The sequence below is a fragment of the Lithobates pipiens genome, unplaced genomic scaffold (genome assembly GCF_037356315.1).
Source record: "Lithobates pipiens isolate NorthernLeopardFrog02 unplaced genomic scaffold, aLitPip1_a1.2 Scaffold_16, whole genome shotgun sequence".
Lineage (NCBI taxonomy): Eukaryota > Metazoa > Chordata > Amphibia > Anura > Ranidae > Lithobates > Lithobates pipiens.
Window position 1 is genome coordinate 219,688,405 of NW_027507748.1, and position 26,305 is coordinate 219,714,709.

General features: G+C 44.0%; 1 protein-coding gene across 1 annotated transcript; it reads right to left on the bottom strand.

Annotated features, from left to right (window-relative positions):
- Positions 1-1,203: 1,203 nt before the first annotated feature.
- Positions 1,204-24,048, bottom strand: LOC143982392 (uncharacterized). The gene is made up of 3 exons (XM_077481061.1): positions 23,600-24,048; positions 5,682-7,401; positions 1,204-1,769 (listed from the first exon to the last, which is right to left on the bottom strand). The coding sequence occupies exons 1-2, from the start codon at positions 23,898-23,900 to the stop codon at positions 5,687-5,689; spliced, it is 2,016 nt and encodes a 671-aa protein (XP_077337187.1). The 5' UTR covers positions 23,901-24,048; the 3' UTR covers positions 1,204-1,769; positions 5,682-5,686.
- Positions 24,049-26,305: the final 2,257 nt, after the last annotated feature.

Consider the following 26,305-nt stretch of genomic DNA (forward strand, 5'->3'; position numbering starts at 1 on the left):
CTGTTTCCATTTTCTAATGATGGATTGAACAGTGCTCCGTGATGTTCAAAGCTTGGGATATTTTTTTTAAACGTAACCCTGCTTTAAACTTCTCCACAAATCCCTGACCTGTCTGGCGTGTTCCTTGGCCTTCGTAATGCTGTTTATTCACTAAGGTTCCCTAAAAAACCTCTGAGGGCTTCACAGTACAGCTGTATTTATACCGAGATTAAATTATATATAGACGGACTATATTTACTAATTATGTGACTTCTGAAGGCATTTCGTTCCACTAGATTTTAGTTAGAGGTATCAGAGGAAAGGGGGCTGAATACAAATGCACACTACACTTTTCACATTTATTGGTAAAAAAATTGGAAAACCATTTATCATTTTCCTTCTTCACTACTTCACAATTATGTGTCATTTTGTGTTGGTCTATAACACAAAATCCCAATAAAATACTTTTACATTTTTGGTTGTAACATGACAAAATGTGGAAAACTTCAAGGGGTATGAATACTTTTTCAAGGCACTGTACATGGAATTATATAGATCCATCTCTCCTGTTTTCACATTTTGGCAGAGAGGCATGTTAGTTCATGTTTTTGATCATAATACATCCAATGCTTTTATATTTATATACTTTTATATTCTTGAGTTTGTTCGCAATAATAAAGACAGTCAAGGGGGAAGGAAAACTGGAGCAGTTACCAATAGCATTTTAAAGATGAACTAACTATGGCCAATGATTTTATTTTTCTTTTGCCATGGTTTTTGTTTTTCATCCCCAAACACACATATAAAAAGAAGCTATTCTGACACTCCCTCCTCATTTAGATCGATAGATACCCTATAAAGGTCATACCTAGATTCCTGGCCACTCAGCTGCTCTGGTTAAAATAGTCACTGGCAAAATGCAGATGCATTGTTGAGCGTGGATGTGCATGGCTTGGCATTGTCTGCAGTGTTTTACTGCTGGGTGGTGAGCAGCACTTTTTCATATTAAGATTTAGGACAGTCAGCTTAGTTGTCTTTCTTCCAGGTACCTTTCTGGAATGCAGTCTGCATGCTCCTATGTTATACTCTATATTTGTACCAGGACCCACATTTCTATTAAACCGCTCTTCTGGTTTGCAGTTATTCCAATGGACATTTGTATCTTGCATGCAAGAAGCAACCCTTTATTTATTCCCAAAAAGATTTTTAACATAAAAGAAGAAGAACATATATATATCTTTATATTTGTGTAAACATTTGCATAACTATAAAATAGTGCACAGACTTCTCTTTAGAGTAAACAGACATACAGATAGATAGATACAAACAGCTTCATGGTCATATTTTCTTTTAAAGCAATCAGCAAAGAAGCTGACCAAAATGAAGGTATAGAGACCTTTAAAATGTATTGGGTGACAACACATCTTATATTTATAAGCATTATTTATTGGGCAAGTATTACTTTTTTATATGATATGATATGTATAATTAATGTTTTCAGTATCCAGTATACTTTTTAATAACATAATATATTAAATTAATAATATTTTGTGCTGCTTAAAGAAAAGGAACCTGGTAGAATATGAAAGTTTTTGAAGGTTTGTCATCTGGGCTGCCATTCTTTTGGGATATCAGGATACCTGATATACACATGTTTATTCTGGATGAGTGATGGATATGGAAGCCAGCCTAAGACCGTGCATCTTGAAAAATACGTCAGCAAGGACAGCTCACGTTTTCATCCTCATAGTTTCCATTTGACATGAATATGTCAAGTGATATGTTCCCACCTAGAAAACATTTGACCCAATGAATAATATTACAGATAAATGTACTAAATACACTTTATACCTGGTATTAGTCTAACATGCGTGAAACAAAAGTGGGTTGTGTTATAAACAATTTAGCTACCAGAAAGAATAAAGCTTATTTATTTTCTCAGAATTAAATAAGACCAATGGCTAGCATGTGATTAGAGCCTGAGGCTCTAATTGGCTTCAAAAAAGGGTGAGCACTAAGCCCCAAACCCACCAACTTGTGTGACAATAGCAAATTAATATTCACTATTGTCTTTATGATTCTCCTCCTGACCAATCAGGAAACAGCTCCTGAGACCCGATTGGCCAGGAAGTCTTAGGCCTCCCAATTGTGTCAGAAACTATAGCTGGCTACTTTGTGCTTCACCTGTAGTAGCCCCCTTTCCCATAAGGCAACCAGGCCTACTGGTACTCGGTTGCCCCCAGGACTTATACACAATGCTATAGTGCCTGGCCACCACACTAGGGTAGAAGCGAACTGAGCAGAGCAAATAGATACTTGCAATTAACAGACAGATAACGTGGTTTTATGACAGTCCAGGTAAAAGGCAGGCTGAGTTCCAGGAATAGTCCAATAATCTGGTCCAAATTCATACACAGGGAAATCCAAACTAGCAAATCAGGGCAGACAGACAGGGAGCTTGATCAGGAATAACACAAGTATTACTCTCTATCACAAGCCCCCAAATGAGGTTTTAGCTGGCTTATAACTGGCTCGGTTTCCACCCAGAGACCGATCACATTAATCAGCCTGCAGGGGGACAGACAGACAAGGAGCGTTCCATAGCCAAAACCCCGGATGCTGGAATGAGGAACAGGAGCACTAAATGCTCCTGACAGTGTCTTAGGACACACAGGCCAATCGTGTCTCAGGAGCTGATTTCTGATTGGCCATGAGGAGAATCAGGGAGACAATAGTGAATATTAATTACTTCCTGTTCAGCCCGGATGAGAGCGGAAAGGAGAATGGCCCGACTACTCATTCATAAGGTTAGTCTCCGCAGGAGGGGGGGTGCTTACGGCGATCAGCACCTTCCCGTGGGGGGTGGATGGTGTTAGTGGCAGGTATAAGATTATGGGAATGTTATACTGTATATACAAATAACTTTATCTTACAGCAATTTGAATGAACAGTTCATGGTAAGCCTTGTTCTGCTTTTGTCAAACAGTGCCAATTCTGTTTAATTTAAAATAATATACAGCACTAATACACTGCATTCCATGCATGTAGATTTAAAAAACAAATCAAGTCAGCGTTTTTATGTACTACAAGAAAAAAAATTGTTTATTTCGCTTTCTGATAGAATACAGCTTCATGTTATTGACTTTTACTACATGAAAATACTCTACTCATTAGGTAAATCAAGCCTCAAGCAGCAAAGTGTCTAGATGATCACCCGATCTACAAATCAATATGTTTCTTAGTTGTTTTAAAAGGTACTGTACACAGCTATTCTCAACCAGAGCCCCTCCATAAGTTGCTAGAGGTTCCTTGAGCTGTGGCTTATTGACCTCTAAACTGATGGTGTTCTGAGTCCAAGGCCACTTTGCAGAGCCAGTGACATGGCAGCAAACATCTTTTTAGCTGTCTGTAAGGGTGGCATTCCTACCACCACTGAAAGGTGTGGTGGGGTATCCTGAAGACTGACCACTAATGTAAGGGACATTTTTCTAATGACCCATATGAATTTATTAAAACAAGGCCTCACTGGGACCTGAAAAATATTTTAAGGGTTTCTCTGGAGTTAAAAAATAAATAAAAAGCTATAACTTGTTACAAATACCATGTCAAGTCAAGGTTAGCAAAGATGGCCAAACAATGGAGATCTACTCCAATGGTGATTCTGTAAAATGGACCCCATTATTGGGTTTGCCCAGCACATATTTCCCCCCCATTGGATTCTGCCAAGTGACTGAAGATCACCCAAGGACCAAAAACCTTCCTGTTGGCTTCCTTTAGAAAAGGAAGTTTACTGGTAAAGTGAATTCAAATTTTCAGAAGAGCCCTGGCTGTATCCTTTGGAAGTTATAACTAAATTTATTTTGCTCATCCAAGATCAGCAGCATTTCTCAGCTGCAGTTACGTGTGACCTACTTCCTGTCACCTCAGGAAGCTTAGGTTGGTATCAGATGAGAAATCTAGATTTTCCTCAGACAGAAGAATTTATTTTGTTTTCAATGTTACTTTAGCTTGATGGCTACATATGGGGCAAATTTTAGATGGTACGCTCTAAAGAGCAGGGCCCTCTGATTCCTCCTGTATTGAATTGTATAGTAACTGTACAGTCTGTGCTATTTGATCCTCATTTCATTTTCAAACCTGGACTGTAGAAATGTGTTTTCTATTACACGCATTTAATATATTAGTCTCATTATCTTTACTTTGCCAAACCTAATGGTGATTTCTGTTGGGAAAAACAAAACAAAAACATTTTTTTTTGGATCTCTTTAGTAGAAAGTGTGACGTTCACTATTAAGACACAGATGTGTTCATTTAGACCCACTGTAGCTGAACACCTTATTTTACTAATAGGTAAAGCTGCTGAAAAGGTTTTTTTTTTCTCCTGTATAGTAGCAAGCATATAGGGGGGGTCATATACATGCTAATATTTCTACTTCATGCATGGAATGCAGTAAAACCATTTCCTACATCATAAAATGTTTTGTTTTATTACTGGTTTGTCTTCAGATAATAGGTTAAATTCACATGCACTGTTTAGACACTTAACATTTTAACTGAATTTACCACACTCATGTTTTTTTGTATAACTTTTTAAGAAGAAAAAATATTATCACATGGGCTCCATAAAATTGTAATCACACCATGTTTGTGATAACTGTAATTTTCAATGCAATGCCTATTGAGAAGAACAGGGAAAAAAGGTGTATGACGTAATGGTAAATGTGAGATGAAATAACAAAAATAAAATAATAGTACTTTTGGGAATTAAATGCACAATTAATTTGAAAAAACGAATTCACAACTATAAATGTTTTTTAATTTTTTGGAAAACATTATTATGTGATAAAATACCAACCGGAGTTAAAAATACTCCTCCATCTCAGTGAATAGAGCATAATATCTCTAAAGCCGCGTACACACGGGCGGACTGTATGGCCTACTTAGTCCGTCATACAATCCGACGGACAGTCCGTCATACTTTCGAATGAACGGACTTGACCACACACGGATGCACAAACAGTCCGTCGAAAGCTTGCGCGATGACGTGTACAGCACGTACGACGGGACTAGAAATAGGAAGTACAATACACAGCAATGCACCCTTCCGCCGTGTAAATCCTTTCTGAGTATGCGCCATTCTTAGTCCATCGAACTAGCCTACTCACGAGCGGATTGTCCGCTGAAACCAAAGTATGACGGACAGAATTTCGAAAAATCCGAAATACTTAGTACGCCAGACTGCACGCTGGAAAAGTCCGCTGAAGCCCACACACGAGCAGACTGTCCGCTGAAATGTGTTTCAACGGACTAAGTAGGCCATACAGTCCGCCCGTGTGTACGCGGCATTAGGGCCCATGAACAGTTGTGCATTGTGGCAACACTTGCTAAAGCCCACAATCAGCAATAGCATTGTACAGTACAGTGCAATGTACAATGTATTACAGCGCCATTCATTGTAGTGAGGTGTGTTGCTAAAATTATGCATTTTTTTAGATCCATTATGGCGCATTGGAAGCCCATTCATATTGCATGTGCAGCCCTAATGCAATGTGCATTAACTCACCACAACAGATCAATAAAGTGTAAATCAGGCATAAAAGTAACTGTAAGCATTTAGAATAGCTGTGTTAGTATCGTAGAAAAGGATGCATAGTCTGCTATAGTCCCATCTGTTTAGTTTTTAAGAAATACAGCATGTATACCAGATTTAGAAGTAACTGCAGCTCTTGGAAAAGCCATCTGGACCCAGCACAATGACTTCCTCAGTTGTGGTAATGGTGGTGGTAGCAGAAGCAGAAGTGACCTTGGAGCAGGTGTTTCCAGCAATTGCAGAGGTTTCAGTGATGGTGTTGGTCTCAGCTGGTTTACTGCAGTATGAGTCAGGTGAAAATGGCTCTGTATTTGGAATTGTGGTTTCAGAAGTGGTTATGCTGGTGTCTGTGTTGTTACTGAATGACTTTGGTTCTGAATCTCCAACAATAATAAGGAATGAGGTAGGAGAAATGGATTTTGTAATTTTAGTGTGGACTTTGGAAAGGTTGATGGTCTTCATCTCAATATTAACTATTGTGGTTTCATTTATTTCTAGACTTTTAACCTCTTTGTTGTTAATCACTTGTGATAAAAGTCGTACACTTAATACACTTTTGCTTTTCACTGTTGTAATGGTTATATTCTCTTCTTTAATGACATGTGTTGTGGGTATTACAGGTGATGGTGAAGTTGTGTTATAACATGCTGTGGTGGACTCAGATGTAGCAATTGTAGTGCCTGCAATAGGTGTAATGGTGGAAATAGATGTAGGAGTAGTTGTTGTACTACTAGTTGGTGGTGTTGTAAGGGTTGTAGTACTAGTTGGCTCTGTGGTAGGGGTTGAAGTATCAATTGTTGGGGGTGTTGTATGGGCTGAAGTACTAGTTGTCTCTGTTGTAGGGGCTGTAGTACTAGTTGGTTCTGTTGTAGGGGTTGTAGTACCAGTTGTTGGGGGTGTTGTAGGGGTTGTAGTACTAGTTGGCTCTGTGGTAGGGGTTGAAGTATCAATTGTTGGGGGTGTTGTATAGGCTGAAGTACTAGTTGTCTCTGTTGTAGGGGCTGTAGTACTAGTTGGTTCTGTTGTAGGGGTTGTAGTACCAGTTATTGGGGGTGTTGTAGGGGCTGTAGTACTAGTTGGCTCTGTTGTAGGGGTTGTAGTACTAGTTGGCTCTGTTGTAGGGGTTGTAGTACTAATTGGTTCTGTTGTAGGGGTTGTAGTACTAGTTGGCTCTGTTGTAGGGGTTGTAGTACTAATTGTCGAAGGTTCTGTAGGAGTAGTAGAACCAGTTGTTGAGGTTGTTGTAAGGGCTGTAGTACTAGTTGGCTCTGTTGTAGGGGTTGTAGTACTAGTTGAGGGTGTTGTAGGGGTTGTAGAACTAGTTGGGGGTGTTGTAGGGGTTGTAGTACTAGTTAGTTCTGTTGTAGAGATTGTAGTATCAGTTGTTGGGGGTGTTGTAAGGGTTGTAGGACTAGTTGGGGGTGTTGTAGGGGTTGTAGTACTTGTTGGTTGTGTTGTAGGGGTTGTAGTACTTGTTGATTGTGTTGTAGGGATTGTAGTACTTGTTGGTTGTGTTGTAGGGGTTGTAGTACTTGTTGTTTGTGTTGTAGGGATTGTAGTACTTGTTGGTTGTGTTGTAGGGGCTGTAGTACTTGTTGTTTGTGTTGTAGAGATTGTAGTACTTGTTGGTTGTGTTGTAGGGGTTGTAGTACTTGTTGTTTGTGTTGTAGGGATTGTAGTACTTGTTGGTTGTGTTGTAGGGGTTGTAGTACTTGTTGTTTGTGTTGTAGGGATTGTAGTAGTTGTGGTACTAGTTGTTGAAGTGGAAGTAGGTGTGGTAACTGTGGTAACTGTAGTAGTAGTAGGAGCTGCAGTGGGGATAAGTGGCAATTCTGCAAACAAAAAATAAACATAAAATGATTATAATGTGCTGGCTCATATATCATGCAATGCAGTCATTATATACTATACAAATTATAAATCTGATTGACTATTTCTCTTTAACTCTGCTGAAATGTGTAGCTTCTTCAATCCACTTTTAGTCTCCCTCACGGTTCTCTTACAAAGAGTTTACAAATAATCTATTTTTAGGGAGCACCTGAGTGGTTTGAGCTTTCGCTTCCAAATATTTGAACCAATAGTGGCTATGGAGATGGCCAACCACTTGAATATTTTTATACGATTTTCCTAATGTATGCTTTTGTATCAGTTTATCTCTACTTTTTGCTATGCTCAGTACTCTTAATTTTAACAGGGGTCCTTCAGTTTCTTCAGATTCAAAACCCGAATAATGATCGCTTATCAGTGTTTTTCTCTTCCCAGAAAATGTGATAGTAACAATTCATTGCTGGAAGCCATTGGCATTTTTAAACCTTTTGAAATTGTGAACTTTCACAACATGACCATTAAATATTTATTGCACAGAGCATATTTAAATAGGGAGTTTGAAATAAAGATAACACAAATAATATACTGTACTTTCAGTGGAGGATTTCTTAGTTGTAAAAATTTGAGATTTTGTCAAAATTTTTACTACATTGAAAGGCACTATAAATCAAACAAGTGTGCAGATACTGTATGTTTATACTATATATTCATCCTATTATCACGAAATATATTGAGAAATGCATTACTTAATAAGGGAGCAGTGAGTGAGTTCAAGCAGAACAGCTATGATTACAGCTCGCTAAAATGTATTTAAAAATAAAAAAATTAAAAAAAAATTACAAGAATTTTAACCTTTACTGCCACCTTTTACTAGTTTAAGTTTAGGCTTAAAGGGCCTCATCCAGCCAGAATTCAGTTGAACAGTTGAAAAGTTCTATAATCTGTCTCTAAGGGCCAGTTCACACAGCGGGCGATGCGAGGCGACACGACTCGCCTCGCCTCGCTCCCGCAAGTCGCCCCCGTTCTGTACAATGGAACCGTTCTGAGAGGAGCGACTCGAGTCGCTCCGACTCAGAAAAAGGTTCCTGTACTACTTTCCGGCGACCTCGGGGCGACTTGCATTGACTTCTATACAGAAGTCATTTGCAAGTCGCCGCCGAGGCCGCTGCAGGTCGCGGCGAGGCAAGTCGGAGTTGCCTCGCCTCGCCTGCAGTGTGAACCGGCCCTAAGGGAATATCATCTCAAATCACAAGATTTCTCATGTCTGCACATCTGCTGCATAATGTTTTAAAAATAGTTTAATTCTTTTTTTTTTTAAATTTTAGTTAATTTTATAATATTGAAGATGCAATAAGAGGAGCAACAATACCCTAAGGTGAGGAGGAACACCAAAACCTACAAGATGGGTGAGGACACAACCAGGAAATATGCCATGGAGATGTAGTTGCTGGTTTTCCCCAAAATATAGGAAGTCACCCCAGGGGCCCTGCTAGCATTATAAAAGGCATGGGATACCATTGGGCACCCCAAGGAGAGTAATAATGTGGAATACTACAGTCGATGTGGGCAAATTGCATCAGTAGTGGGTGGGTCTTAAAGGGGCATTGTTAAACAAAATCTGAGTTTCCTTGTACCCATAAAATATGATTGGTTCCACAAGTAAGAGTCTCGCCATTTCCTATATCATAAAACTGTTTTGTTTTATTACTGGTTTGTCTTCAGATAATACGTTAAATTCATATGCACTATTAAGACACTTAACATTTTAGCTGAATTTACCACACTCGTGTTTTTATGCATAACTTTTTAAGAAGAAAAAATATTATCACATTATTATCCATAAAATTTTAATTACATCATGTTGGTGATAACTGTAAGTTTCAATGCAATGCCTATTGAGAAGAAATGCTGACGAACAGTGTACAAGCTAGGGTGTCTATGGCCCCAAACTGTTAAAAAAAAAGCTTGCAACTCATTGGGGGTTATTTACTAAAGGCAAATCAACTTTGCACTACAAGTGCAAACTACAAGTGCAATGTGTACTTGAAATTGCACAGAAAGTGCACTTGGAGGTACAGTCGCTGTAAATCTGAGGGGTAGATCCCAAATTAGGGGAAGCTCTGCTGATTTTATTATCCAATCATGTGCAAGCTAAAATGCTGTTTTTTATTTTTCTTGCATGTCCCCCTCGGATCTACAGCAACTTTACTTCCAAGTGCACTTTCAGTGCAATTTCAAGTGCACTTTGCACTTGTAGTTTGCACTTGTAGTGCAAAGTGGATTTGCCTTTAGTAAATAACCCCCATTATGTAATCTTTAAAAAAAGTACATGATATTTAGATTCTTAGCCCCTACTTTGCACAATTGTGGAGGTAAGGTAACATTTATTAACCACTTCGGTACCGCGCTATTGCCAAATGACGGCATTAGCGCGGACCTACATTTCCGGGACTACGTCTATTGACGTCGTCCCGTGTACGAGCGGCCTGCGCACGCCCTGAGGGGCGCGCGCGGCGCGCTCTGTGATCGGCGAGTCCATGAGACTCGCCTGATCACCGATCCGTGCAAGGGGTCGATCCCGACCCCTTATCACGTGATCAGCTGTCAGCCAATGACAGCTGATCATGTGATAGAACGGAGCCGGTAATCGGCTATTATTCCTCCTCGCGCTGACAGCGCAAGGAGAAAAAAAAAAGCCGATCGGCGGCCATGATCGGGACATCAGTCCTGATCACGGCCAGTAATGTAAGCGCTCACCTGCCCCCTGCCAGTGCCCACCTGCCCCCTGCAGTGCCAATTTAATAAAAGTTAGTGCCCCCCGTCAGTGCCACCCAGCAGTGCCCACAGTGCCACCCAGCAGTGCCACCCACAGTGCCACCCAGCAGTGCCACCCACAGTGCCACCCACAGTGCCCACAATCTGCCTCAAAGGTGCTGCACCCCAGTGCCGCCCATCAGTGCCCAGCAGTGCCGCCCATCAGTGCCCAGCAGTGCCGCCCATCAGTGCCCAGCAGTGCCACCTATCAGAGCCACCTATCAGTGCCACTTATCAGTGCCAATCAGTCCCATCTATCAGTGGTACCCATCCGTGCCACCCATCCGTGCCATCTTATCTGTGCCCATCTTATCTGTGCCGCCTTATCTGTGCCCATCGGTGCCGCCTTATCTGTGCCTATTAGTGCCGCCTTAACTATGCCTATCAGTGCCCACCAGTGCAGCCTATCAGTGCCCACCAATGCAGCCTATCAGTGCCCACCAATGCAGCCCATCAGTGCCCACCAATGCAGCCCATCAGTGCCCACCAATGCAGCCTATCAGTGCCCACCAATGCAGCCTATCAGTGCCGCCTAATCAGCGCACTTCAATGAAGGAGAAAAATGACCCGTTTGCAAAATTTTAGAACAAACTATTAAAACATGATTTATTTTTTTTTATTTTTTTGCATCTTTTTTTGTTTGTTTAGCAAAAAATAAAACTCCGAGCTGTAACTAAATACCACCAAAAGAAAGCTCTATTTGTGGGAAAAAAATAATAAAAATTTCATTTGGGTACAGTGTTGTATGCCCGCGCAATTGTCATTCAAAGTGCATCAGCGCTGAAAGCTGAAAATTGGTCTGGGACTGAGGGGGGTTTAAGTGCCCAGTAAGCAAGTTTTTAAAGATCATGTACTTTCGAAAGATGACATGCTATGAGGAAGGCTGCATTGCCCAAAACTCTTTTTTTTGTACTGTATCTATGGTATGTAGCTAATAAAGATCAATAAGAGGAGCACAGAGTTGCTGCCTTTTTTCTACATTGGACTAAGTAAAGAAAAGCTTCATAAAAATGGGTTAGGGCCGGTTCACACAGCGAGGCGCGGCGAGGCGTCTCCGACTTACCTCGCCGCGACCTGCGGGGAGCTCAGCGGCGACTTGCAGAGGACTTCTGTATAGAAGTCAATGCAAGTCGCCCCCGAAGTCGCCCCGAAGTAGTACAGGAACCTTTTTTCTGAGTCGGAGCGACTCGAGTCGCTCCTCTCAGAACGGTTCCATTGTACAGAATGGGGGCGACTTGCGGGAGCGAGGCGAGGCGAGCCGTGTCGCCTCGCCTCGCCTCGCTGTGTGAACCGGCCCTTACTGTAAATACTTAGTATGTGTTGTAGACCACTTAACTCATGTACCTATCTCTGGTTGGCTACCTTTTGCATACAGGTTACAACAATTGACATACCATGTCCAAAGCCTAATGGCTACTGCATACATTCAAATTGGTAATTTCTAATGTAATTAAAAAATATAGACTGTAATCAATAATAGGCTTAAAGTGGGTGTAAACCCTAATATATACCCAGTGAAGTGAATAGCCTCAGATGATACACATCGATGAAACAAATCTCCCTACAGAAGTTTTACACGTATATCAGCTGTCTTCAGCTTTATATACTGTTTAGAAAGTTCAGATCGTGTTAGGAGATTTTAATTTCCTGTTCAACACTGCAGTGAAGCCTGGGCAAACAGCCAAGACAGCTGATTGGAGGAAAGGCGCACACACCCTCTCCTCATAGGTAGAGACTTTCAGCTCTGCTTGCTGAATAGTTCCGGGCTCTGCTAATCTATTTATAGCATCCTCCCCAAGACAAAAGTCAAGCTGCTTTTATCACATGTGACAGAGAATTTGTCAGGAGTTATCAGGCTGATAACAGAAGAATGGAGCAGGAGAAAGCTACAGGACATAGTGCTTTGAAGAGAGATAAGAAAACACTGCAGATATATATGCCTAGCTCAAATTTCATAAATCGGGTTTACATCCACTTTAATGAACAAACCTATCTATACTAGGGATGAGCCCAGTGTTCGCCTGTTCGTGGCAAAATCGAAAGCCGCTGGAACAGTCTAAAGGACACTAACATAAAAAATTAAAAGTACTAATTTTAAAGGCGTATATGCAAGTTATTTTCATAAAAAGTATTGTGGGTAGGTTAATTGGCTTCTGTCCAAAAATTGGCCCTAGTATATGAATGGGGACCTTGGATTGTGGGCTCCTTGAGGGTAGGGGCCGATGTGAGTGTGCAATGTCCAGGGATAGGGACAATTGTAGACACTTACTAATTTTGAACTGGATGGACTGGTGTCTTTATTCAACCTTACTATGTAACTATTTGGGGACCTGGGTCCTGCCCCAGGGACATGTATCAATGCAATATTTTTGTTTTTTAAAGGCAGTTTTTTCAGGAGCAATGATTTTTTTAATGCTTAAAGTGAAACAATAAAAATGAAATATTCCTTTAAATATCGTGAAGTGGAACATTTTTCCCGCGTTTAGAACAGTTTCACTGCAAAATGACATTTCTAAAGGAAAATTGTAATTTAAAACTAATCGCTTCTGTAATGAATTGTCGGGTCTCGGCAATATAGATAAAACTCATTGAAAAAAAGACTGTGACAGTTCTTATTTAACTGAGGGCAGGGCCACCCGGGGACATAAATGGGTGACCCACCCGCTCGGACACCACAGGGGCTTCCCTCTGGCTTCCCTGTGATGTCAAGGGGTGGCCCCGCCCTTACTTATATAAGAACTGTCACAGAGAAGACGCATCAGTCAGCGGAAGCCTCCCATGGAGGCAATTGGTTGCGGCTTTTTGTTCTTTCTTTTTCGGTCCGTCAGGCAGCGTGAACTTACATCAAGGGACTTTTTTTTAATAAAGGACTTGTCCCAAGCCGTCTCTTGTCTTTTTTACTTTTGACACTTTTTTTGTGAAATGGTAGGGCTACGGTGTAGCCAATTACCAATTCACACAGGGACCTGGATCTGGAGGTCCCCTTGTTAAATGGAGCTTCCAGATTCCGACAAGCCCCCTGCCTGCACACCCCCTACAACCACCCACCGGGCAAGGGTTGTGGGGATGAGGCCCTTGTCCCCATCAACATGGGGACAAGGTGCTTTGGGGTCAGACCCCAAAGCACCCTCCCCATGTTGAGGGCATGTGGCCTGGTATGGTTAAGGAGGGGGGGGCGCTCTTTCATCTCCCCCCTCTTTTACTGTGGCCTGCCAGGTTGCGTGCTCAAATAAGGGTCTGGTATGGATTTTGGGGGGGACCCCATGCCATTTTTTAAAAAAAATTGGCACAGGGTTTCTCTTAATTTCCATGTCAGACCTGAAGGGCCTGGTATGGATTTTAGGGTGACCACCACGCAAAAAAATTTTTTTTCAATGAGTTTTATCTATACTGCCGAGACCTGACAATTCATCACAGCTACGATCAGTTTTAAAGGACAATTTTTCCTTTAGAAATGTTATTTTGCTGTGGCATTGTTCTAAACATGGGAAAAATGTGCCACTTTGCAGGCATACTATAGACACCCCCCAGGCACTATATTTAAAGGAATATTTCATTTTTATTGTTTCACTTTAAGCATTAAAAAAAAAATCACTTCTCCCGAAAAAACACAGTTTAAAAAAAATGTTTTTGCATTGATACATGTCCCCTGGGGCAGGACCCAGGTCCCCAAACACTTTTTATGACAATAACTTGCATATAAACCTTTAAAATTAGCATTTTTGATTATTCATGTCTGTGTCCCATAGACTTTAATGGTGTTAAGCATGTTCTGCTGCGAACCAAACCGGGAGGGGGGGGGGGGGGGGGTTGGGCTCATCCGTAATCTGTACATGTGTCAGTCATGTTAATTCTTTGTGTGTACTATGTAGGAATATTTTACAGTACATTCCATGCAGAATAGAAGTGCTTTTCTTAGTTAGCACATGAGTATGTTTACAAAAAAAAGAAACTTTGCAAATAATACTTGTAACGTTTGTAATATGTATGTAATATACAGTATGTTGCCGTTTGGCACCCGATTGTGACCTAACATTCGATCTTAGGAGAAAAATAGCCATAAGAACAAATGACCATTATTCCCCCTTACACACGGTCAGACATTCCGACTACAAAATCCGTCTGACTTTTTCTGACGGATTTTGGCCCAAACTTGTCTCGCATACACACGGTCACACAAAGTTGTCGGAAAGTCCAATTGTTCAGAAAGCAGGGACTATAACCACTTGCCTCCCGCCCATTGTCAAATGACGGCAGCAAAGTGGTTTCAAAATCCTGACTGGACGTCATAGACCGTCCTCAGGATTTTGAGCTGCTGTGCGCCCCAGGGGTGTGCATCGCGGCGATCGTTGTTGCGTGGTGTCAGTCTGACACCCCGCAACTACAATCTCGGTAAAGAGTCTCCGACGGAGACTCTTTACCATGTGATCAGCCGTGTCCAATCACGGCTGATCACAATGTAAATAGGAAGAGCCTGTGATCGGCTTTTCCTCACTCGCGTCTGTCAGACGCGAGTAGAGGAGAGCCGATCGGCTGCTCCTCTGACAGGGGGGGTCTGTGCTGAACGATTATCAGTACAGCCCCCCCGAGGATGCCCACACTGGACCACCAGGGACGCCACCAGACCACCAGGGATGCCCAGCACCAGGTATGCCACCCTAGACCACCAGGGTTGCCAGTCAGTGCCCACAATGGATGCCAATCAGTGCCCACAATGGGCATCACTGATTAGCATGCATTATTGTTTGGCACTGATTGGCATCCATCAGTACAATACAATGCCGCCTATCAGTGCCCATCCGTGCCACCTATTAGTGCCCATCCGTGCCACCTATCAGTGCCCATCCATGCCAACTATCAGTGCACATCCATGCCCATCTGTGCTGCCTAGCCATGCCCATCTGTGCCGCCTAACCATGTCCATTCGTGCTGCCTATCCATGCCAATCCGTGCCAGCTATCAGTGCCAATTTGTGCCACCTATCAGTGTACATCCGTGTCGCCCATCAGTGCCACCTATCAGTGCCCATCAGTCTCGTCTATCAGTGCCACATCAATGCCACCTCATTAGTGCCACTGCATTGGTGCCACCTCATCACTGCCATCTTATCAGTGCCCCTCAGTGCTGCCCCCACCAGTGCCCATCAGTGAAGGAGAAAACGTACTTATTTACAACGTTTTGAAACTGAAACAAAAAAAAAACATTTTTTTCAAAATTTTCTGCCTTTTTTTATTTGTTTAGCAAAAAATAAAAAACGTATAGGTGATCAAATATCACCAAAAGAAAGCTCTATTTGTGGGGAAAAAATGATAAAAAATTTTCATTTGGGTACAGTGTAGCATGACCGCGCAATTGTCATTCAAATTGCGACAGTAAGCTAAAAATTGGTCTGGGCAGGAAGGTGTTTAAGTGCCTGGTATTGATGTGGATAAAGAGGGCAGTAGCAAATAGCTTTGGTCTTGTAATTTATTCTGAGCATGCGTGGCACTTTATCCACACGCGATCGGAATTTAAACAATCAGATTTTGCTGTCATAAAATTTTAGATCCTGCTCTCAAACTTTGTGTGACGGAAATTCAGACAGAAAAAGTCTGATGGAGCCAACACATGATCGGATTTTCTGACAACAAGATCTGATCGCACATTTTTCTGTCGGAAAGTCCAACTTTGTGTACAGGACATTAGAGTTTTAAGGAACATTTACCAATAGAGAAAATAGCCTAACACCGTAGCTAGCAGAGGAAATGACATGAGGGGAGGGACCATTAGCATTGTGTACAGTATATGGAAATTCCTGTGCGAATGGCCAAATGACTGGGTGTTCGGCCAAGGAACTCTCCAGCTGCAGTGTGAAGTGGTTTTACCACAGGATCCCAGCTCCCTAACAGCAAGGAGCCCTGAGTAGAAAGCTGTCACATTTAGGAGTGGTAGTAACTGCTAAATGTTACTGTAGCATAGTTGCCAACTGTCCCGAATTTCCCGGGGCATTCCCAGGATTAGGACCCTTGTCCCGACTTAATTTTGTCCCGGGAAATGTCCTGGGAAATTTGGTTATTCACGATTTTTCACCTCCGGCCGCTAGAGGTCCGAGGCTGCCATTTTAAAGAAGACCGGAAGGCATGCCGGATGGCTACAATAGAGATGCTGCGGCACCGCCCACCCCGCCCCGCTGCCAGTGTCTGTGAACTGTAATGGAAAGGGGCAGAAGGTGGGCGACGCCGCAGCTCAACGTGGAAACGACGGTCTGGGTGTCAGAGGGGGGCTAGTCTGGATGTCAGAGGGGGGCTAGTATGGATGTCAGGGGGCAATCTAGATGTCGGGGGCCAGTCTGGATGTCAGAGGGGGCAGTCTAGATGTCAGGGGCCAGTCTGAATGTCGGGTTGGCAGTCTGGATGTACGAGGGGGGCCAGTCTGGATGTCAGAGGGGGCTAGTATGGATGTCGGGGGCCAGTCTGGATGTACAAGGGGGGCCAGTCTGGATGTCAGAGGGGGGCTAGTATGGATGTCGGGGCCAGTCTGGATGTCAGAGGGGGGCTAGTCTGGATGTCAGAGGGGGGCTAGTCTGGATGTCAGAGGGGGGCTAGTCTGAATGTCGGGGGCCAGTCTGGATGTCAGAAGGGGGGCCAGTCTGGATGTCAGAGGGGGGCCAGTCTGGATGTCAGAGGGGGGCTAGTATGGATGTCAGGGGGCAGTCTAGATGTTGGGGGGCCAGTCTGGATGTTAGAGGGGGCAGTCTGGATGTCGGGGGTCAGTCTGGATTTTCACCCTTGTCCCGACTTAATTTTGTCCCGGGAAATGTCCCGGGAAATTCGGTTATTTACGATTTTTCACCTCCGGCCGCTAGAGGTCCGAGGCTGGCGGAGACAATGTCTCTGCCGGCTGCCATTTTAAAGAAGACCGGAAGGCATGCCGGATGGCTACAATAGAGATGCTGCAGCACCACCCACCCCCGCCCCGCTGCCAGTGTCTGTGAACTGTAATGGAAAGGGGCGAAAAGGTGGGCAGCGCCGCAGCTCAATCTCCTTCCACGCGGAAACGACGGTCTGGGTGTCAGAGGGGGGCTAGTATGGATGTCAGGGGGCAGTCTAGATGTCGGGGGCCAGTCTGGATGTCAGAGGGAGCAGTCTAGATGTCAGGGGCCAGTCTGGATGTCGGGAGGCAGTCTGGATGTACGAGGGGGGCCAGTCTGGATGTCAGAGGGGGGCTAGTATGGATGTCGGGGGCCAGTCTGGATGTACGAGGGGGGCCAGTCTGGATGTCAGAGGGGGGCTAGTATGGATGTCGGGGGCCAGTCTGGTTGTCAGAGGGGGGCTAGTCTGGATGTCAGAGGGGGGCTAGTCTGAATGTCGGGGGCCAGTCTGGATGTCAGAGGGAGGCTAGTATGGATGTCGGGGGCCAGTCTGGATGTCAGAGGGGGGCTAGTCTGGATGTCAGAGGGGGGCTAGTCTGGATGTCAGAGGGGGGCTAGTCTGGATGTCGGGGGCCAGTCTGGATGTCGGGGGCCAGTCTGGATGTCAGAGGGGGGCCAGTCTGGATGTCAGAGGGGGGCCAGTCTGGATGTCAGAGGGGGGCTAGTATGGATGTCAGGGGGGGGCTAGTATGGATGTCAGGGGGCAGTCTAGATGTCGGGGGGCCAGTCTGGATGTCAGTGGGGGCAGTCTGGATGTTGGGGGTCAGTCTGGATTTTCACCTTTTCCTATGCCACGCCTATAACCATATGCCCCACCCCCTAATTACAATACACCTTGGCCTACAGCCAAAAAAGTGTCCCAGAATTTTTTTTTACAATGTTGGCAACTATGCTGTAGGTGAAAGTTTGCTTGGCCCGAGCACCCATTCGTTCAGTCATTTGAACAGGGATTTCCATAGACAGTACACAGTGCTGAGGTTTCCCTTGCTTTTCTTTGCCTATAGTGTCAAGCTATTTTCTCTCTATTGAATGATCTTTAACTCTTATGGCCAAATGTTCTTTTATGGCTATTTTTCTCTTAGGCCTCATGCACACGGACGTTTTTACGGCCACTTTTTTTAGCTTTTTTTGCAGCTTAAAAACGGCTGTCCATGTTAGTCTATGGCTTCATGCCCACCTAGGCGTTTTTGAGCTGCAAATGGCATAGGCGTTTTTAAGCTGTAAAAAAAACCCAGGACCAGTGCGTTCCGTGGCGTGGAGCTAGAGCTGTAAAAACGCGAATCGCGGGAAAACGCGCATAAACGCGCAACATATTTTATTTGTTTTCTGAGTGCTATAGCCAAGAGATGTTTCTTAAAAAACGCTACTTAACGCTAACGCTAAAAAACGCGCAAAAACGCGCAAAAACGCCAATGCAAAACGCGGTAAAAATCACGTTTTTAACAACAATTTTTCCAGGCATCGGAGCTAGCTTTGCAGCCAGTTTTTTAAAACGTCCGTGTGCATGAGCACTTAGGATCAAACATTAGGGAACAACTCCACTGCTGCAAAGCCGATCAGGTTCCTGCCTAAGGAGCCAAACCTCGCTTCATTAAGAAGCACTGACAAAAAAGAAGAAGCCACACAATGATGATGTCACTCAGGTCAGTATAAAATGATTCAACCATATGAGCTCCACAACTCATCCCCACCTGGGGACCCCCCCTCTCCCCTTGTGAGCTTGGTCATAGGGAATGTGTGCGAATTATGAGACTTTCACAAAATAGATTTTTTTTATAGACCCCCAGGGAGTGCTCTAAGCACTCAGTGGAAAAAACAATTATGTAGAGACATGCCATACAGGGGCATACCTAGAGTATTTGTCACCCGGGGCAGATTCTATATCTGGTACCCCGTCAACTGGACCCCTTTACATTACACTCACCCTGAACCTCTGAACTTCTTTACATTACACAGCCCACTGCACCTCTGGACTCCTTTTCATTACACAACCCCCTGCACCTCTGGACCCCTTTACATTACACAACACCCTGCATCTCTGAACTCCTTTACATTACACAACCCTCTGGACCCCTTTACATTACACAACACCCTGCATCTCTGAACTCCTTTACATTACACAACCCTCTGGACCCCTTTACATTACACTCACCCTGCACCTCTGGAATCCTTTACATTACACAGCACCCTGTACCTCTGGACTCCTTTTCATTACACAACCCCCTGCACCTCTGAGCCCCTTTACATTACACAGCACCCCGCACCTCTGAACTCCTTTACATTACACAACCCTCTGGACCCCTTTACATTACACTCACCCTGCACCTCTGGACTCCTTTACATTACACAGAACCCTGCACCTCTTGCTCCCTTTACATTACCCAGCACCCTGCTCCTCTGAACTCCTTTACATTACACAACCCCCTGCACCTCTGGACCCCTTTACATTACACAGTACCCTGCACCTCTAGACTTCTTTACATTACACAACCCCCTGCACCTCTGGACCCCTTTACATTACACAGCACCCTGTACATCTGGACTACTTTACATTACACAACCCCCTACACCTCTGGACCCCTTTACATTACACAGTGCTCTGCACCTCTTAATCCCTTTACATTACACAGAACCCTGCACCCCTGGACCCCTTTACATTACACAACACCCTGCACCTCTGGACCCCTTTACATTGCACAGCACCCTGCACCTCTGAATTCCTTTACATTATACAACCCCCTGCACCTCTGGACCCCTTTACATTACCCAGCACCCTGCACAACTGGGCCCCTTTACATTACAGAGCACCCTGCAGCTCTTGACCCTTTACATTACACAGCACCCTGCACCTCTGGACCCCTTTACATTACACAGCACCCTGCACCTCTAGACTCCTTTACATTACACAGCACCCTGTACCTCTGGACTACTTTACATTACACAACCCCCTGCACCTCTGGACCCCTTTACATTACACAGCACCCTGTACCTCTGGACTACTTTACATTACACAACCCCCTGCACCTCTGGACCCCTTTACATTACACAGCACCCTGCACCTCTGGCCCCCTTTACATTACACAGCACCCTGCACCTCTGGACCCCTTTAGATTACACCGCATCCTGCACCTCTGAATTCCTTTACATTACACAACCCCCTGCACCTATGGACCCCTTTACATTACACATCACCCTGCACCTCTGGACCCCTTTACCTTACACATCACTCTGCACCTCTAGACTCATTTACATTACACAACCCCCTGCACCTCTGGACCCTTTTACATTACACAGCACCCTGCACCTCTGGACTACTTTACATTACACAGCACCCCGCACCTCTTTACCCCTTTACATTACACAGCACCCTGCACCTCTGGACCCCTTTACATTACACAGCACCCTGAACCTCTGAACTTCTTTACATTACACAGCACCCCGCACCTCTTTACCCCTTTACATTACACAGCACCCTGCAGCTCTTGACCCCTTTACATTACACAGCATCATGCACCTCTGAACACCTTTACATTACACAGCACCCTGCTCCCCTGAACTCCTTTACATCACACAACCCCCTGCACCTCTGGACCCCTTTACATTACACAGCACCCTGCACCTCTGGCCCCCTTTACATTACACAGCACCCTGCACCTCTGGACCCCTTTAGATTACACCGCATCCTGCACCTCTGAATTCCTTTACATTACACAACCCCCTGCACCTCTAGACTCATTTACATTACACAACCCCCTGCACCTCTGGACCCTTTTACATTACACAGCACCCTGCACCTCTGGACTACTTTACATTACACAACCCCCTGCACCTCATGACCCCTTTACATTACACAGCACCCTGCACCTCTGGACCCCTTTACATTACACAGCACCCTGAACCTCTGAACTTCTTTACATTACACAGCACCCCGCACCTCTTTACCCCTTTACATTACACAGCACCCTGCAGCTCTTGACCCCTTTACATTACTCAGCATCATGCACCTCTGAACACCTTTACATTACACAGCACCCTGCTCCCCTGAACTCCTTTACATCACACAACCCCCTGCACCTATGGACCCCTTTACATTACACTGCACCCTGCACCTCTAGACTCCTTTACATTACACAACCCCCTGCAACTCTGGACCCCTTTACATTACACAGCACCCTGCACCTCTAGACTCCTTTACATTACACAACCCCCTGCACCTCTGGACCCCTTTACATTACACAGCACCCTGCAACTCTGGACTCCTTTTCATTACACAACTCCCTGCACCTCTGGATCCCTTTACATTACACAGCACCCTGCACCTCTGGACCCCTTTACATTACACAGCACCCTGCACCTCTGAACTCTTTTACATTACACAACCCCCTGCACCTCTGGACCCATTTACATTACACAGCACCACTGGACCCCTTTACATTACACAGCACCTACACCACTGGACCCCTTTACATTACACAGCACCCTGCACCTCTGAACATCTTTACATTACACAGCACCCTGCTCCTCTGAACTCCTTTACATTACACAACCCACTGCACCTATGGACCCCTTTACATTACACTCACCCTGCACCTCTGGACCCCTTTACATTACACAGCACCTTGCACCTCTGGACTCCTTTTCATTACACAACTCCCTGCACCTCTGGACCCCTTTACATTACAGAGTGCCCTGCATCTTTGAGCTCCTTTACATTACACAACCCTCTGGGCCCATTTACATTACACAGCACCCTGTACCTCTTGATCCCTTTACATTACACAGCACCCTGCACCTCTGGCCCCCTTTACATTACACAGCACCCTGCACCTCTGGACCCCTTTAGATTACACCGCATCCTGCACCTCTGAATTCCTTTACATTACACAACCCCCTGCACCTATGGACCCCTTTACATTACACATCACCCTGCACCTCTGGACCCCTTTACCTTACACATCACTCTGCACCTCTAGACTCATTTACATTACACAACCCCCTGCACCTCTGGACCCTTTTACATTACACAGCACCCTGCACCTCTGGACTACTTTACATTACACACCCCCCTGCACCTCATGACCCCTTTACATTACACAGCACCCGGCACCTCTGGACCCCTTTACATTACACAGCACCCTGAACCTCTGAACTCCTTTACATTACACAGCACCCCGCACCTCTTTACCCCTTTACATTACACAGCACCCTGCAGCTCTTGACCCCTTTACATTACACAGCATCATGCACCTCTGAACACCTTTACATTACACAGCACCCTGCTCCCCTGAACTCCTTTACATCACACAACCCCCTGCACCTCTAGACTCCTTTACATTACACAACCCCCTGCAACTCTGGACCCCTTTACATTACACAGCACCCTGCACCTCTAGACTCCTTTACATTACACAACCCCCTGCACCTCTGGACCCCTTTACATTACACAGCACCCTGCACCTCTGGACTAATTTACATTACACAACCCCCTGCACCTCTGGACCCCTTTACATTACACAGCACCCTGCACCTCTAGACCCCTTTACATTACACAGCACCTTGCACCTCCAGAAGGGCTCATACAGGCAAACTAATGTACCTGTACGATGCCCTTTAAGAGGCAGCCTGTGTGCATGAGGCAAGCTCCGTGAGTTGGGTCGCGGGTCCCGAAGACTCAATGTCAGCGGGGATACCTGGAATCGTCTCCTGGAGAGGAAGAACAGGGAGATGCTAATGTAAACAAGCATCTCCCCGTTCTGCCTAGCGACAGTATCACTGATTTCTGCTTCCTGTGATTGGGAGCAGAGATCAGTGACGTGTCACACATAGCCACGCCCCCCACAGTTAGAATCACTCCCCAGGACATACTTAACAACTACACTGCCCCCTAGTGGTTAACCCCTTCCCTGCCATAGTCGTTTATACAAGAATCAGTGCATTTGTATAGCAGTGACTGCTGTATAAATGACAATGGTCCCAAAAATGTGTCAAAAATGTCTGACGTGTCCGCTATAATGACGCAGTCACAATGAAAATTGCTGATCGTCGCCATTACTAGTAAAAAAACAAATATTAATAAAAATACCATAAAACTATCCCCTATTTTGTAAACGCTATAACTTGTGCAAATCAATCAATAAACGCTTATTGCAATTTTTTTTTTACCAAAAATATGTAGAAGAATACGTATCGGCCTAAACTGAGGACATTTTTTTTATATATATATTTTTGGGGGCTATTTATTATGGCAAAAATGTGTTTTGTTTTTTTCAAAATTGTCGCTCTTTTTTTGTTTATAGCGCAAAAAAAAAAAACTTTCAGGATCAGCAGGTATCTTTTGAACCTTTGCACACGCACCAATATAAAAACCTTGCACAGTTGTTAGTAAATTAAAGTTAGTTTCACAGAGATCCTACAAACAGATTGCAATGGGTTTTGCTGCTTGATACTGTAACAAAATTTGAACAATTTACTCCACTCACCTGTGCAATACACATCGGAATTCAAAAGCCCATTAAATTTGTAGACATAAAACCCTCCAGGGCAGGCTTTCGCGAGGATAGATTGTCCGGTTGTGCAGCTTGTTAATCCATTGTTGATAAGAGACACGGATTGGATGGCTCCATTAAGAATTGGCTGGCTACTCAGAGAAAGAGGTGTTAGGGAACCACATTTTAAGGGACCAACACACCCTACCTTCAGCCCTAGGCCATTGTTGTAACGGTACCAACCAAAAAGGTTTCGGTCGTTTGAGAATCTTTTGGCTGAGTTGATAGTAAACATTCTGTTTGACCCATCTATGGCTTTGTATTTTTCACAGGGATCAATACAACTTAAAGAAACTGCACCATTGGCAAGTACAGTTTTATCGCAATCGTAACCAGGGTCGCAGGGCGCAGTAGAACAGGAAGGGTTTTTAGCGTCAGAGCACAGGTATATGCCATTCTTATTATTGCAGTAGGCCCTACCAAGACATTCATTTGTACTTTCGCTGCTGCACTCATTAATATCCACACATTGTTTTTTTACACTGTTCCAGTTGTATCCTTGTGGGCAGCAGGGATAGCTGTCACAAAACACAAACTTCGTGCAGCTCAGGCCATCTCCGAGAAAACCAGACTTACAGGAGCACAATACGTAACCTCCTGCCTTCGGGTTACAATCAGCATTTGTTGTTGAGTTGCAATCACTGCATGATTTTGCATCTGTGAAAATGAAAATCCATGTCACATATTTGAATAGTGTCCAGCAGACATTTGTAATGGTAAAAATGTAGATTTTTTTTTACTGTATATGAAATATATGTTACTATTACGGTATAACTTTTCAAATGAGATTAAAAAGATGCGATTAAGGAGAATATGGGGGTTTTTTACTAAAGGCAAATCCACTTTGCACTACAAGTGCAAGCTACAGGTGCAAAGTGCACTTGAAATTGCACTAAAAATGCACTTGGAAGTGCAGTCGTTGTAGATCTGAGCGGGACATGCAAGGAAATTTTTTTTAAAAACAGCATTTTAGCTTGCACGTGATTGGATGATAAAATCAGCAGAGCTTCAGATCTTCCCCTCAGATTTACAACGACTGTACTTCCAAGTGCACTTTCAGTGCAATTTCAAGTGGATTTGCCTTTAGTAAATAACCCCCAATAAAGTGACCATGAGGTTGATTTACTAAAGGAAACTAGAATGTGCACTTTGCAAAGTGCAGTTGCTCCAGAGCTTAGTAAACGAGGAAATGCTCTACTGAATTCCATCATCCAATCATACTCAAGTAAAAAGGCAGTTTTTTTTAATTTTCCTCACACGTGATTGGGTATTTTTTGCAAAGTGATACTTTACCTCATTTACTAAGCTCTGGATCAACTGCATTTGCAGAGTGCACAGTCTATTTGCCTTTAGTAAATCAACCTCAAAGTCTCCTATTAGCCAACACAGTGGGGGTTTTTACAAAAGTGCAATCTACAAGTGCAAAGTTCACTTGAAATTGCACTAAAAGTGCACTTGGAAGTGCACTCGCTGTAAATCAGAGAGGTAGGTCTCAAATGAGGGGAAGCTCTGCTGATTTTATTATCCATTATCCATGTGCAAGCTAAAATGCTGTTTTTTTATTTTCCTTGCATGTCCCCCTTAGATCTACAGCGACTGCACTTCCAAGTGCACTTTCAGTGTAATTTCAAGTGCACTTTGCACTTGTAGTTTGCACTTGTAGTGCAAAGTGGATTTGCCTTTCGTAAATAACCCCCCAAGAGTCACTTACTTGCCTTTGCTCCATTCCTCCACCACTCCTTCTTTAACCACTTCCCTACCCACCCATAGTCATATGACGCCCGCAGATGGGACCTCCCATCCTGGGCGGGCGTCATATGACGTCCTCCCATTTCCGGCCGCATAGGGGGCACCCCGGTGCGCATGCCCAGCGGCCGCGATGGCCACCGGGCAGTCGCGATTGCCCGGGAACACAGCAGGACCGTGGATCTGTGTATGTAGACACACAGATCTACGTCCTGTCAGAGGAGAGGAGACCGATGTTGTGTTACCAGTACAGAGGAACACCGATCAGTCTCCTCCCCTTGTGAGTCCCCTCCCCCCACAGTTAGAATCACTCCCTGGTAACATATTAACCCCTGCAGCGCCCCCTGGTGTTAACTTCTTCCCTGCCAGTCACGTTTACACAGTAATCAGTGCAATTTTATAGCACCGATCGCTGTGTAAATGTGAATGGTCCCAAAAATGTGTCAAAAGTGTCCGATATGTCCGTCACAATGTCGCAGTCACGAAAAAAATCGCAGATCGCCACCATTACTAGTAAATAAAAAAATAAAATAAAAAAAACATAAATATATACCCTATTTTGTAGATTCTATAACTTTTGCGCAAACCAATCAATATAAGCTTTTTGCGATTTTTTTTTACCAAAAATATGTAGAAGAATATGTATCGGCCTAAACTGAGGGAAAAATTTGTTTTTGTTTTTTTTAAATGGGATATTTATTATAGCAAAAAGTAAAAAATATTGTGTTTTTTTCTAAATTGTCGCTCTTCTTTTGTTTATAGCGCAAAAAATAAAAACCGCAGAAGTGATCAAGTACCACCAAAAGAAATCTCTATTTGCGGGGAAAAAATGGTGTCAATTTTGTTTGGGTGCAACGTCGCACGACCACGCAATTGTCAGTTAAAGCGAAGCAG

What these genes read in the sequence shown, in the direction of transcription:
- LOC143982392 (XM_077481061.1), bottom strand. Translation starts at nt 23,900, where the DNA reads ATGTTTACTATCAACTCAGCCAAAAGATTCTCAAACGACCGAAACCTT. An exon ending in TTCCGATGTGTATTGCACAG is followed by an intron (nt 7,402 to 23,599) that starts GTGAGTGGAGTA and finishes TTTTGTTTGCAG; the next exon opens with AATTGCCACTTATCCCCACT.